The sequence below is a fragment of the Hemitrygon akajei genome, chromosome 5, assembly GCF_048418815.1.
Source record: "Hemitrygon akajei chromosome 5, sHemAka1.3, whole genome shotgun sequence".
Lineage (NCBI taxonomy): Eukaryota > Metazoa > Chordata > Chondrichthyes > Myliobatiformes > Dasyatidae > Hemitrygon > Hemitrygon akajei.
Genome location: NC_133128.1, coordinates 41,664,948 through 41,678,235, shown reverse-complemented (window position 1 = coordinate 41,678,235; position 13,288 = coordinate 41,664,948). Strand labels below are relative to the sequence as shown.

Sequence of the window (13,288 nt, the reverse complement as noted above, 5' to 3'; positions counted from 1 at the left end):
TTTTACACCAAATAAATTGGATGCTAGATTTAAGGACTGGACAGATAAAGGAATAACAGTTCTTTGCAATATAATGAAATAAGGAACACTGTTCAGTTTTGAAATGCTTAAAGAGAAACACATTAGAAAAACAAGACTTTTATCGGTATTTACAGATGTTATTATATGTTAATAGGATGGTAAGCAAGGCAAGAACATGTTTGATAGAGCTACTTAGAAAAGCATATAATTCAGATAATGGTAGTAGAATCATTTCAAGCATGTATAAGGGTTTGCCAAATCTTAAAACACATTCGACTTCATACATTAAAACAAAATGGGAGAAGGAAGGAGGGATAATTATATCTGAGGAAGAATGGACAATAATATGGAGGTATCAATGGAAGCGTACCAGTTCACAGAAATGGAGGGAGTTTGGATGGAAAAACTTGATGATAAGATATTTTATTACACCCTCTCAGAAATCCCATTATGATAGTAACCTGTTTGCTGGAGAAATTGTGGAAATCAAAAGGCAAACCATTATCATATTTTCTGGGAACACCCCGTTATCAAAGACTACTGGAGTGGGATACACAATGCCCTACAAGACATCTTTAAATGTGAAATACCCTTAGAAAATAAGACCATATATTTTGGGTATATACCTCAAGAATGGTTGAAAAGAGATAAATATTTAATGAATATTAATGAAAATTGAATATATAATGAATAAAAAGACTCTTGCTAGGAAATGGTTCTCACAGGAGAGCCCAACCTTAAATTCATGGATGGAAATTACAATGGACATTTACAAAATGGAGAAGATAACAGCATCTGTTAATCATAAGTTGAAACAATTTGATTCATACTGGGAAAATGGTTTAACTGCCTAACACCTTGTAGGCCTGATTTTATCCTTGCAAATCAATATGTTGTAAAAAAAAACACTCCTTACTTGTACATAGTTTTCTCCTTTCGCTTGTTCTTTCTTTCCTCTCTTTTCTATGAGTGTATACCTCAGATAAATATTATGTGAAGATTTGTGGCAAATATGACTATATGATATATATGTACAATATCTGAAATACATCTTATGGAAATGTTTGTTTCATGATGAACTTTAATAAAAAATAAATTACAAAAAAAAAAGGCCAATCAGGCAGTTGTTGACCTGAGGAAAAAGTTCTGATCACTTAAGATCTAATTTTGCTGGTGCAAGGCCTTTAATTAATAGAACAGTGTGGTTTTGTACACCAATTCTCATTTTACTCTCTTTTAGAATGAAAGAAGTAATGCTGCAGCTACTAGTGACACCTATTCTGTAAGTAATGTATGGCATCTGACCTTTGTTTTGCCTTAAAAGCAAAGCGCTTTTGTTATTAATATTGTTTGATGGGGGGTGGGACTTCAAGTTTGTGCCAGGTGAATCATGTGCTGTAAAAGTTGATGAACTTGTTTTCTTCTGAGAATCCAGCAGAATCCACCAGCTGGGGATGGATTAAACACTTGATTCCTAGCTACATGGAATTCGACTATGTGTTGTAATGTACAATCTATTTCCTGCCACATTACAAAAGTCCCCATTAGATGTGGGTAGAACATTTAAATTGGGGAACTTGCCTGCAGTCTTTTCCAGTGATGACTGGAAAATCTGGAAATTGTTATTTTCTTAGGTAGTTCTTCTGTGTAAAAGTTAACTTCCTTCCACTCCAGTTATGAGACGACTGATCAAGTCCAGGTGAGATCTGTAGTGGAGCATACGTGTGATGGTAACAAAGGAGAAGGTGCAATACTTCCCATGTTTTTCTTGGGCTTCAATATGCTCCAGACTCAGTCTCAAGGCTCTCAGTACTATGGTGGTGGTTCTTTCTTCATTTGGGTTAGTCATTGACCAGGGATTGCCAAGAATAGGTGTTCCGTTTTTTTCAAGGCCTTGAATCATTTCTGTCCTCCTGCTAATCTGTTGTTGTGATGGAGCTCACTGTGCTTAGTTCAGGACTCTAGTGTAGGGAAGGTGAATGACAGATCCAGCTGAGAGTAATTAAAACTCAAATCTGGGGATGTTGGTTCACTTATCCTGACAGTATAACTATACAGGTATTCGTGAAAAAATGCTATATGATAATCCAGAAACATTCATGATTTTCCATTACTTTTCCCCCAGACAGCCAAATTGTTTGCTAATACAATGGGGAAAAAATAAACTTTATCACCCTCAGTGAGAAGATATTCTTGACATCAAAATAGTGGTCCATATTTTCCAAGGTTTGCACCCTTAATAATATGGGGTTGGGTGTGGGTGGAATGAAGGCTATCAGTACACGAGTGTACTTTGAGTTGCTCTCCAATTGTATGCATGTGCAAGCATTATCTTGATACTGCACTGTGTGACTGAGGTCATTGTGATCAAGGTTTTGCTGTAGAGGTAAAGTAGGTTGAACAGTTTCTACACGTGCTGTGGATCAGCTCTACTTTGGAGGAAGCTGGTTGTGGAGGTATTGTGTAGTTTTGTGGTGAGATATATTGATAACAATGCCTGAGTAAAGACTATGACCTTCCTTGAGCCCAGTGTGCTTATAGTTTTGTTTGAGGTTCTGAGGACAACCAAATTGGATACTTTAACTGTCAATAAAAATGAAAGTCACAGGCCTTTGTGAATTAAAGAAAAGGGTATGTTGGTTGTTGATGCTGCTCTTTCTCTTGATATTGTAAGTATCATGTGCACTGTGCGTTGAGATAGATAGTATTCACAGCAATTTGGGGAGATAGTCTTCTGCACTGGAAAGAAGTGGTCAATTGTATGATGGTCATACTCTTGTGGATGAAAAAGAAAACTCCTCGTCAGGGAGACCAGATGAGCTTGTCTGTTCCTTTTGCCCTACAGGGCTTCAGCTACTAGGAGACTGGTAGAATTTGTTAATCAACCACACTCCCCACCACAAAACATATTTTTTTAAAAACTATTGTGGTATGAAATCTAATATTATAATTTGTCAATATGATGAGATTCCAGGTTTTAGTCCATCAGCATATCAGAATGCATTGTTTTTTTTAAAAGTATCGCACTTGAGAAAAATACTAAGCAGAAAGAACTAAATTTTGCAGAACGAGCAAGCTTATGCTTCTTGTTGATTTCAATTGAAGTTTGGGTACAAAACAGCTTTGACAGGTAAATTTATTTGTAATTGAAATATTTTAATTAAGATAAATTTTACTTGGTTTACAGAAACTGAATCCCAAGAACAGAAGTGAACCTTATGGTGAACTCAAACCAACCCAACAGGTATGGTGAATATGACTCGATTTATTAGCTGCTTATTATAACTTCTTGTAAATCACCACATCCAGATATTAGTTCCAATTTTCAATTATTCTGTATGTATAAATTTCTTTAGGTCACTATGCAGCAGATTAATTGTAAATGGTAACAATTGCATATGGTATGAACTGAGAAAACTATGTCCACCAAGAAACATTAGTGACTGGCAAAATACCGTAAATCAAGACTATCTATCATTGAGAATAACATCAGCAAGTTTGCTGATGATACTAAGCTGGGTGGCAGTGTGACATGTGATGAGGATGTTAGGAGAATTCAGGGTGACTTGGATAGGCTGAGTGAGTGGGCAGATACTTGGCAGATGATGTTTAATGTGAATAAGTGTGAGGTTATCCACTTTGGGAGTAAGAACAGGAAGGCAGATTATTATCTGAACGGTGTAGAGTTAGGTAAGGGAGAAATACAAAGAGATTTAGGAGTCCTTGTTCATCAGTCACTGAAGGTGAATGAGCAAGTGCAGCAGGCAGTGAAGAAGGCTAATGAAGGTTTGCCTTTATTACAAAGGGAATTGAGTACAAGAGCAAGGAAATCCTTTTGCATTTGTACAGGGCCCTGGTGAGACCACACCTGGAGTATTGTGTACAGTTTTGGTCTCCAGGGTTAAGGAAGGACATCCTGGCTGTAGAGGAAGTGCAGCGTAGATTCACAAGGTTAATTCCTGGGATGTCCGGACTGTCTTACGCAGAGAGGTTAGAGAGACTGGGCTTGTACACGCTGGAATTAAGGAGATTGAGAGGGGATCTGATTGCAACATATAAGATAATTAAGGGATTGGACAAGATAGAGGCAGGAAATACGTTCCAGATGCTGGGAAAGTCCAGTACCAGAGGGCATGGTTTGACAATAAGGGGTAGGTCATTTAGGACAGAGTTAAGGAAAAACTTCTTCTCCCAGAGAGTTGTGGGGGTGTGGAATGCACTGCCTCGGAAGGCAGTGGAGGCCAATTTTCTGGATGCTTTCAAGAAGGAGCTAGATAGGAATCTTATGGATAGGGGAATCAAGGGATATGGGGACAAGGCAGGAACCGGGTATTGATAATAGATGATCAGCCATGATCTCAGAATGGCAGTGTAGGCTCGAAGGGCCGAATGGTCTACTTCTGCACCTATTGTCTATTGTCTATCATCTCTGATCAAGACTATAATATTATACAGATTATTTCCCATGGACATGTGTACAGCCATGGTTAATATCATGACTCTCAAAAGATGCCCCAAGTAGAAACCTCATGGGTAACCAGTACAACTAAACAGCACAGGGTCGAAGTTGCAAGGACCTTGAGATTCAAATATTTCGTTGGGGCAGCTCAAGGCCAATGGATTGCTGGATCAGTTTGGTCTTCCTCTGTAATTGGACGGAATGGAATCTGTCTTTGTTCTAATAAAAAGACTTGACAACTGGCACAAACCATGCAGACTAATATCTATCAATAGGGAAGGAATATAATAAAACCAGGAAATGTGGGAAATAGCCAGTAGGTCAGGTAGCACATGAAGAAACCAAATTAAATTTTGGGCAACACATAAAATGATGGAGCAACTCAGCAGGAGGGAAACAAACAGTTGATATTTTTGACCAAGACCATTCATCAGGACTGAAAAGGAAGGGGGCAGAAGCTACAAACCCCATTTCCAGAAAAGTTGGGATATTTTCCAAAATGCAATAAAAACAAAAATCTGTGACATGTTAATTCACATGAACCTTTATTTAACTGACAAAGGTACAAAGCAAAGATTTTCAATAGTTTTACTGACCAACTTAATTGTAGTTTGTAAATATACACAAATTTAGAATTTGATGACTGCAACACACTCAACAAAAGTTGGGACAGAGGCATGTTTACCATTGTGTTACATCACCTTTCCTTTTAATAACACTTTTTAATCGTTTTGGAACTGAGGATACTAATTGTAGTAGATTTGCAATTGGAAATTTTGTCCATTCTTGCTTGATATAAGACTTCAGCTGCTCAACAGTCCGTGGTCTCCATTGTCTGATTCTCTTCATGATGCGCCATACATTTTCAATAGGAGATAGATCTGGACTGGCAGCAGGCCAGTCAAGCACACGCACTCTGTGTCTACCAAGCCACGCTGTTGTAGCCCGTGCAGATTGTGGTCTGGCATTGTCCTGCTGAAATAAGCATGGACGTCCCGGGAAGAGACATCGCCTTGATGGCAACATATGTCGCTCTAAAATCCTAATATACGCCTCAGAGTCAATGGTACCTTCACATACATGCAACTCACCCATGCCGTGGGCACTGATGCACCCCCATACCATCACAGATGCTGGCTTTTGCATCTTTCGCTGATAACAATCAGGATGGTCGTTTTCATCTTTGGCACCGAGAACTCGACGCCCGTTTTTTCCGAAAACTAGCTGAAATGCGGACTCATCTGACCACAGCACACGGTTCCACAGTCTTTCGGTCCACCTGAGATGAGCTCAGGCCCAGAGAACTCGCCGGCGTTTCTGCATAGAATTGATGTATGGCTTCCTCCTTGCGTAATACAGTTTCAAGTTGCATTTCTGGATACAGCGACAGACTGTGTTAAGTGACAATGGTTTTCCGAAGTACTCCCGAGCCCAAGGTGGCTGTAATTGTCACAGTAGCATGACGGTTTCTAAGGCAGTGCCGCCTGAGGGCTCGAAGTTCACACGCATTCAACAGTGGTTTCCGACCTTGTCCTTTATGCACTGAGATGTCTCTGAATCTTTTCACAATATTATGTACTGTAGATGTTGAAAGACCTAAATTCTCTGCAAACTTTCATTGGGAAATGTTCCTTTTGAACTGACTAACAATTCTCTCACGAATTTTGGCACAAAGGGGTGAGCCACGACCCATCCTTGCTTGCAAAGACTGAGCCTTTGATGGACGCTACTTCTATACCCAGTCATGATACCTCACCTGCTACCAATTAGCCTGCTTAGTGTGGAGTCTTCCAAACCGCTGTTACTTGAATATTCTGTGCACTTTTCAATCTTATTTTAACTCTGTCCCAACTTTTGTTGAGTGTGTTGCTGCCATCAAATTCTAAATTTGTGTATATTTACAAAATACAATTAAGTTGGTCAATAAAACTATTGAAAATCTTTTCTTTGTACTTTTGTCAGTTAAATAAAGGTTCACGTGAATTAACATATCAGAGATTTTTGTTTTTATTGCATTTTGGAAAATATCCCAACTTTTCTGGAAATGGGGTTTGTAGAATAAAAGTGGGGGGGGGGGGGGAGAGAAGAGGAGGGGTACAAGCTACCTTTTGGTACCTGACCAAGCTTCATTGATGTTTGTCTATGAAGAACAAAAAAAAAGTTACTGAAGATGAACTGAAAGTTAAATGTTTTGATGATTTGAAATATTGTAAGACCATAAGATATAGGAATGAATTAGGCCATTTGGCCCATTGAGTTTGCTCTGCCATTTCTCCTCTCAGCCCCAATCTCCTGCCTTCCACCTGTGTCCCTTCATGCTCTGACCAATCAACCTCTACCTTAAATATACATAAAGACTTGGCCTCCACAGCTGCCTGTGGCAATGAATTCCAGATTCACCACCCTCTTCCTAAAGAAATTCATCATCTCTGTTCTAAAAGAATGCCCCTCTACTCTGAGGCCGTGTCCTCCAGTCATAGACACTCCCACGAAAGGAAACATCCTCTCCACATCAAGGCCTTTCACCATTCGATAGATTTTAATAAGAATACCCTCATTCTTCTGAATTCCAGTGAATACAGGCCCAGAGCCATCAAATGTTCTTCATATGACAAGCCATTTAATCCTGGAATCATTTTTGTGAACTCCCTTTGAATCCCTCACCAATTTCAGCATATCCTTTCTAAGGGGCCCAAAATTTTCCTTCCTTACCAGTATCAGCCTGCAAATTAACCCTGCATAAGGACTCCCAAATTCCTTTGCACCTCAGATTGTTGCATTTTCTCTCCATTTGGAAAATTTCTTCTACCAAAGTGTATGATCATACACTTATCGGCACTGTTTTCACCTGCCACTTCTTTGCCCATTCTCCAAATTGTCTGAGTCCTTCAACAGCCTATTTCCCCAAAACGACCTGCCCCTCCACCTATCTTTGTATCGTCTGCAAATTTTGCAACAAACCCACCATCTAAATACATCAGATCTTTAATGAAAGATATGAAGTTTGTTCTCTTTGAACAGAGAGCTTCAGCAACTTCCTTTCTGCAGTAGAGGACAGCAGAGCAATGCAAAAACCTCCAATTCCTGTTGAAAAGGAATCAAGTGCACAGTAACTGATTGGCACTATCAGAGAAAATCTGCAGATGCTGGAAATCCAATAACACACACAAAATGATGGAAGAACTCAGCAGGCCAGGCAGCATCTAGAAATAGTACAGTTGACATTTTGGGCAGATTGGCGTCGTTACTTGCAAAAAGCTGTTGTTGCCAAGTTCAGCATTTGCAGTTCAGACAGATGGCAGATTTAAGTGAGAATAGCCTTCCTGAAATGCAAACATCTCAGCCATTCCTGAATAAGAGTCAGGCTTGAGATATACACCCTGGACAGATTTAACTAAATTGGAGAAAGACCAAGTTTGATGGTATCAGAAAGCATGTGGACAACTTGTTTTCTGGCAGAGGTGCACTTGGCAAGTGAAAGCCTTTAAAAATGAAATTTTGAGAGTATAGAGTTGGTCCTGACAAGGCATTCCCTCAAGACCTTGTGAGAGGCTAGTGCAGAAATTGTAGGGGACCTAGCAGAAGTATTGAAACTGTCCTTAGTCATGGGTAAGTTCCCGGAAGATTGGAGGATAGCTAATGTTGTTCTGTTGTTTAAGAAAGGCTCTAAGAATAAGATAGAAAGTTATAAACTGGTGAGTTTGACATTGACAATGGGTTTGCTATTATTGGAAGGTATTCTAATGGACTAGATGTATATATAAGTATTTGAATAGACAGGGATAAATTAGGGATTGCCAACATGCCTTTGTGCAAGGCAGGTCATGTCTAACCAATTTTATAGTTTTTTTGAGGAAGTTACCAGGAAAGGTGATGAAGGCAAGGCAGTGGATGTTGTCTGTATAGACTTTAGCAGGGCTTTGACAAGGTCCCACAGGGTAGGTTGGTCAAGAAGGTTCAGTTGCTGGCCATTCAAGTTGAGGTAGTAAATTGGATTTGCCATTGGCTTTGCAGGGGAAGCCAAAATGGTAGGTGTTGCCTCTCTTACTGAAGGCCTGTGACTAGTGGTGTGCCGCAGGAATCAGTGCTTGAGTCTGTTGTTGATTGTCACCTGTATCAATCATTTGGGTGATAATGGTGTCATCCACAAATTTGCTGATCTGGTTGACCACAAGACTTGGGTATAGTGGACATCAAAGCTTGCAGCAGGATCTGGACCAGTTGGAAAAATGGGCTGATAAATGGCAGATGGAATTTAATACAGACAAATGTAAGTTGTACTTCGTGAGGACAAACCAGGTTGGACTTGCACAATGAGTGATAGAGCACTGAGGACTGCAGTAGAACAGAAGAATCTGGGAATACAGATCCAGAATTCCTTGAAAGTAGTGTCACAGGTAGATAGGGCTTTTGGCACATTGGTCTTCTTAAATCAAAGTATTGATTTCAAGAGTTGGGATGTTATGTTGAAGTTGTGTAAGATGTTAGTGAGCCCTATGGAGTATTGTGTGCAGGTCTCATTACCTATCTACAGGAAAGATATCAATAAAATTGAAGAGTGCATAGAAAATTTGCCAGGACTTGAGGATATGAGTTATAGGGAAAGGTTGAATAGGTTAGTACTTTATTCCCCACAGCATAAAGGGCATATTTGGTAGAGGTATACAAAATTATAAGGTGTATAGACAGGGTAAATGCAACCACACTGTTTGCACTGATTCTGGTGAGACTAGAAGTACAGGTAATGGGTTAAAGGTGAAAGATGAAATGTTTAAGAACACAAGGGGGCACCACTCAGAGGTGATAAGTGCATGGAGCGAGATGCCAGTGGAAGTGGTGAATGTGGGTTTGATTTCAACATTTAGGAGAAATTTGGATAGGTACATGGATGGAGTGGTATGGAGGGCTATGGTCCAGGTGCAGGTCATCGGGATTAGGCAGATTAATAATTTGGCACAGACTAAATGGGCCAAAGGGCATGTTTCTCCTTGCATTCTTTGTCCTGTGACATTTTTAAAAACTAAAATGAATCCCAAACACTTAAAATTGCAGAAAAAGCACAGAGGAATCAAAAAGCAACTGTTAAGTCATTTCCAGGGCAAGAGATGGAATTGGGTTCTCAACAATAGCATATCCACGTTGCACACTGACAGATATTCATGTTAAGCAAGATACTGTGGGGAATAACAATTTGACAAAATTTACTGTGCTTGAAATGTGCGCCTGTTCAATGTGTACTTTAGAAATAATTTACATATTTTAACACCCAACAGAAACGAAGAGGCAAAGGAGGAAACGACATTTATCAGGTAGGAGAGAAGAGAGTTGTCTTCTATGGGGAAAAGTGACATGTTGCAGATGTTAACCCCAAGCTCACCCAAAACACTGCTGATTGTACCCTCACTTGCACGACACTTTATCATAAATTCAGTGCTTCAAAGGATGGTACATGGATGTTAGGGGTATGGAGAGCTATGGTGCCAGAACAGGAAAATGGGAGTAGGAAGTTTAAATGGCTCAGCACGAACTAGATGGGCTAATGGGCCTGTTTCTGTGCTGTACCTTTCTATGACTATGTATAGTTTGGCTTCAATTTTAACATAATCCATTTTCAAAACCATCCTATCTCCCTCTAAGTGCTCTTCATCTTCAACCCATCTTTCAAATTATTTAATCTTTTCAAATTTTTACATCACATATATTGATGTCTTATAAAGCAGTGTTAAATGTTCTTTAATGTCATAAAAATCCCTAAGTTGTTTTATAGGCATACTATTAAAGCTTTATTTCTAAACAGTAATTGCTGAATGCATCACACACAAATTTTGGTAAAACTAGATATTTTTCTTACATGACTGGTTGATGGGAACTCTTGATCTCTTCATATCTCCCCATTTCTATGAAGAATAGTTAAAATACGAACATTTTTAATTAATTTGTTATTCTGCAGTTTTAGAAGGTAAATTGTACCAGAGACTAGCTGGTAGAAAATCAGGGTTTTATGACGTATATTTTACAAAATGGTTTTCCAGAGGATTTGCAGTATATCTCCAAGAAAAAAATGGAGTAGAATACTTCCTCGTGATGTTCGTGATTAGATAATAATTTCAATGGAATTACTTTGCAGGGACTGACTGCAGCAACACAAGACCCATATGATCATCTGCAAATGCAGCAATTATCAGCTGTGCCTCCACCTCCTCGTCGCTGAAAATCTGGAACTGATAATGTAAGATCAAGACAACCAACAGTGATAACCTTTCAGGATTAACTCAATTTCATCAACATAAACAATAATGCTAAATTGAAAATTGTTCCCACAATATTTACTTCCAAATATTTAAACTCACATGAATATGCATTATTGAAATATGTGAAACTGTTCTACTGAAATGGTGCCAACTTGTTTACTAGCCTTTAAAGAATACCACCCAGTTCGATATAATCTACAGTTGATTAGAGAAATGTAGGTTACTTAATGTTTAAAACTATTTTTTTATTAAATCAACATGAAAGCTGTAGATTAAGAATATATTACATCTAAGTGGGCAATAAGGCATTTAGTAAGTAGCTTCAAATGGAAATAGTGTGCATAGAAATTGAATTAGGGCATTTTAGAAAAAATGAGTTTTAAAAGGCAATTATGTGGATAAGGAATCATGTAAATAATATTGCAAAGAGGCATTTTTTAAAGTTAAACATTTTTCTAATGAATAAGGGGAATCATTTATCTCTGTAGAATAGCATGAGTTTCAGGAATACTACAAAATGTTTTTTTTTAAGCAAACTGCTGCACGTTAAAAGTTTTACCAAGCAGAAATCAATTTTAGTTAACATTCTATTGTAAGAAATAGAATTTTTTGGGGGGGGGGGAGGGTGAAACTATTGATTGATTTACACATTTAAATCCCAAGAGTATATAATAGATCACCATTATTTGGTGCTGGGCAGAAGTTACTTCAATGCTGATCATTAAATTTCCACCAAGATTAAAAGTCTATTTTAATTCCCACTTTTATATAACATTTTTTGTGTGTGAATTAGGCATATAAACTAACAATCACTCTTGATAAATGTATTTATTTAAAATAACAAAGGGTGATTAGAAAGGCAATAACATAATCTAAGTCCTTTTAAAAGTTAGATTATTCATGTGCCTTTTTATCATGTCAGTATTTTCTACTAATCCTGGATCTATGAGTGAATTTTGTACAGTTGTTATCTATGCATTCAATACAAGTACAGTATACATACATAGGAATAAAAGAAAACAGAATGGCTTGTTTGCTTGTGCTTCCACATTTAAACAAGTTGCTATGATCTGGAGTGCATTGCTTGAAATGATGGTGGAAATTAAATTAATTCAACATTGACAAGAAATAACTTCTTCTAGAAGAATGCAGCAAGATGTTTCAGAGACCTGGTCCTTTTGGTTTCTTTGTATTCTGTCATATTCTATAAATATAATGATCATCAAGGATAAAAATACACCAAATCAAATTTTGTTTTTAAATGGTTTGTACTTTAGCAATTAAAAAGTAAATGATAACGATAGCTGTTACCACTTACCTTAATGCCAGTAAAAGACATTTGCTTTTGTAAATCAGGTTCCCTGTATCAACAATCATTGCTGAAGTAATCAGACCATGATCATCATAATATTAGCATATTTGGACCAAAGAGAAGTTATAAGCAGATTCCTAAATAAAGTTAAAACACACTATTTTTAAAAAAACCAGTCCATTCATTACAAACCAAACAAGCACTCCAGAATGCAGTCCTGACCAATTTGGAGATACATAATTTTCTTTGAAAATATTGTTAAGCATTGTTTAGTTTTACATATTTGTATGTATTTAAGCTGTTTTGTGTAATACCTGTCAACATTTCTGTATTAAAAATAAAGACAGACCTGAATGTTTACATTCTTTTAAAGTGCACTTAGAGAACCTCTATAAGCAACAAACTCTAGTTTTTTGCAATTAATTGACATAATTATATAAAAATTCAAGAACAATTTAATGTTAATATTTTTAGACTGTTTGAGGCAGCTCAGCTGCCTGGTACAATTAAAGTTAAGTTCACTTTGCCATCTGGCCTTTTCAGGGGTACCCTAATAAAGAGGTACTGGAAATAGAGTGGGCTACTGCTCAAAATGAATTATCTTCATACAATGAGACATTAGCATTAACCTTTTTGTGGCAAAAAAAGGTAAAATTAATTGTTAGCATTTTGCAACTGCAATATTAAATTCATGCTAATAATTCAACAAATCACCGCAAAGTACAGAAGTATTCACAAATATTCAATCATGTTTGATGGCGAACAAAATATTCTACTAGATGAACTAGATACAAGTTAGCTGTTTGGAGAAGGCACCCTATGATCCAAGAATATTTCACTGTATGTTTCAATGTGCATGTAACTAATAAAGCTAATCTTTACTTAATAGTAGCATGATCTAAATATACAAAATATTGCTTACAACCAATTGCATTTAACTACTTGCAGTGCCAAACTTTTAGAGAACCATGCAATTTTTCAGAACACTGGAATCATACCTATAATTCAGCAGACTTTACAGCCAAGTTTCAATGTAGAATTTGCATCTTAACCACATTCACATCTTCTGAAGATTTCTACTTAAAAGGACAGTCACGTTTGCTTACCTGTTCTTTGAGAAATACATCAATATCAAGACCCTGTGCACGTGCTTGAGTATTCATTATGAATAATGATAATTAAACACCATGATAAGTATTACAAATCATCTACATGATACATGCAGTATCCAATCAACCATTTAGT

At 37.6% G+C, this 13,288-nt stretch overlaps 1 protein-coding gene across 3 annotated transcripts in view; it reads left to right on the top strand.

Annotated features, from left to right (window-relative positions):
* Positions 1–12,391, top strand: part of cd247 (CD247 molecule) — a 107,508-nt gene extending 95,117 nt beyond the window's left edge. For all 3 annotated transcript variants that reach the window (XM_073045335.1, XM_073045337.1, XM_073045336.1), the window contains exons 5-8: positions 1,262–1,303; positions 3,209–3,265; positions 9,754–9,789; positions 10,608–12,391. In XM_073045335.1, coding sequence (XP_072901436.1) covers positions 1,262–1,303; positions 3,209–3,265; positions 9,754–9,789; positions 10,608–10,691 — 219 coding nt within the window. In that variant the 3' untranslated portion in view covers positions 10,692–12,391. The remainder of the gene's footprint in view (positions 1–1,261; positions 1,304–3,208; positions 3,266–9,753; positions 9,790–10,607) is intronic.
* The last annotated feature ends 897 nt before the right edge of the window (positions 12,392–13,288 follow it).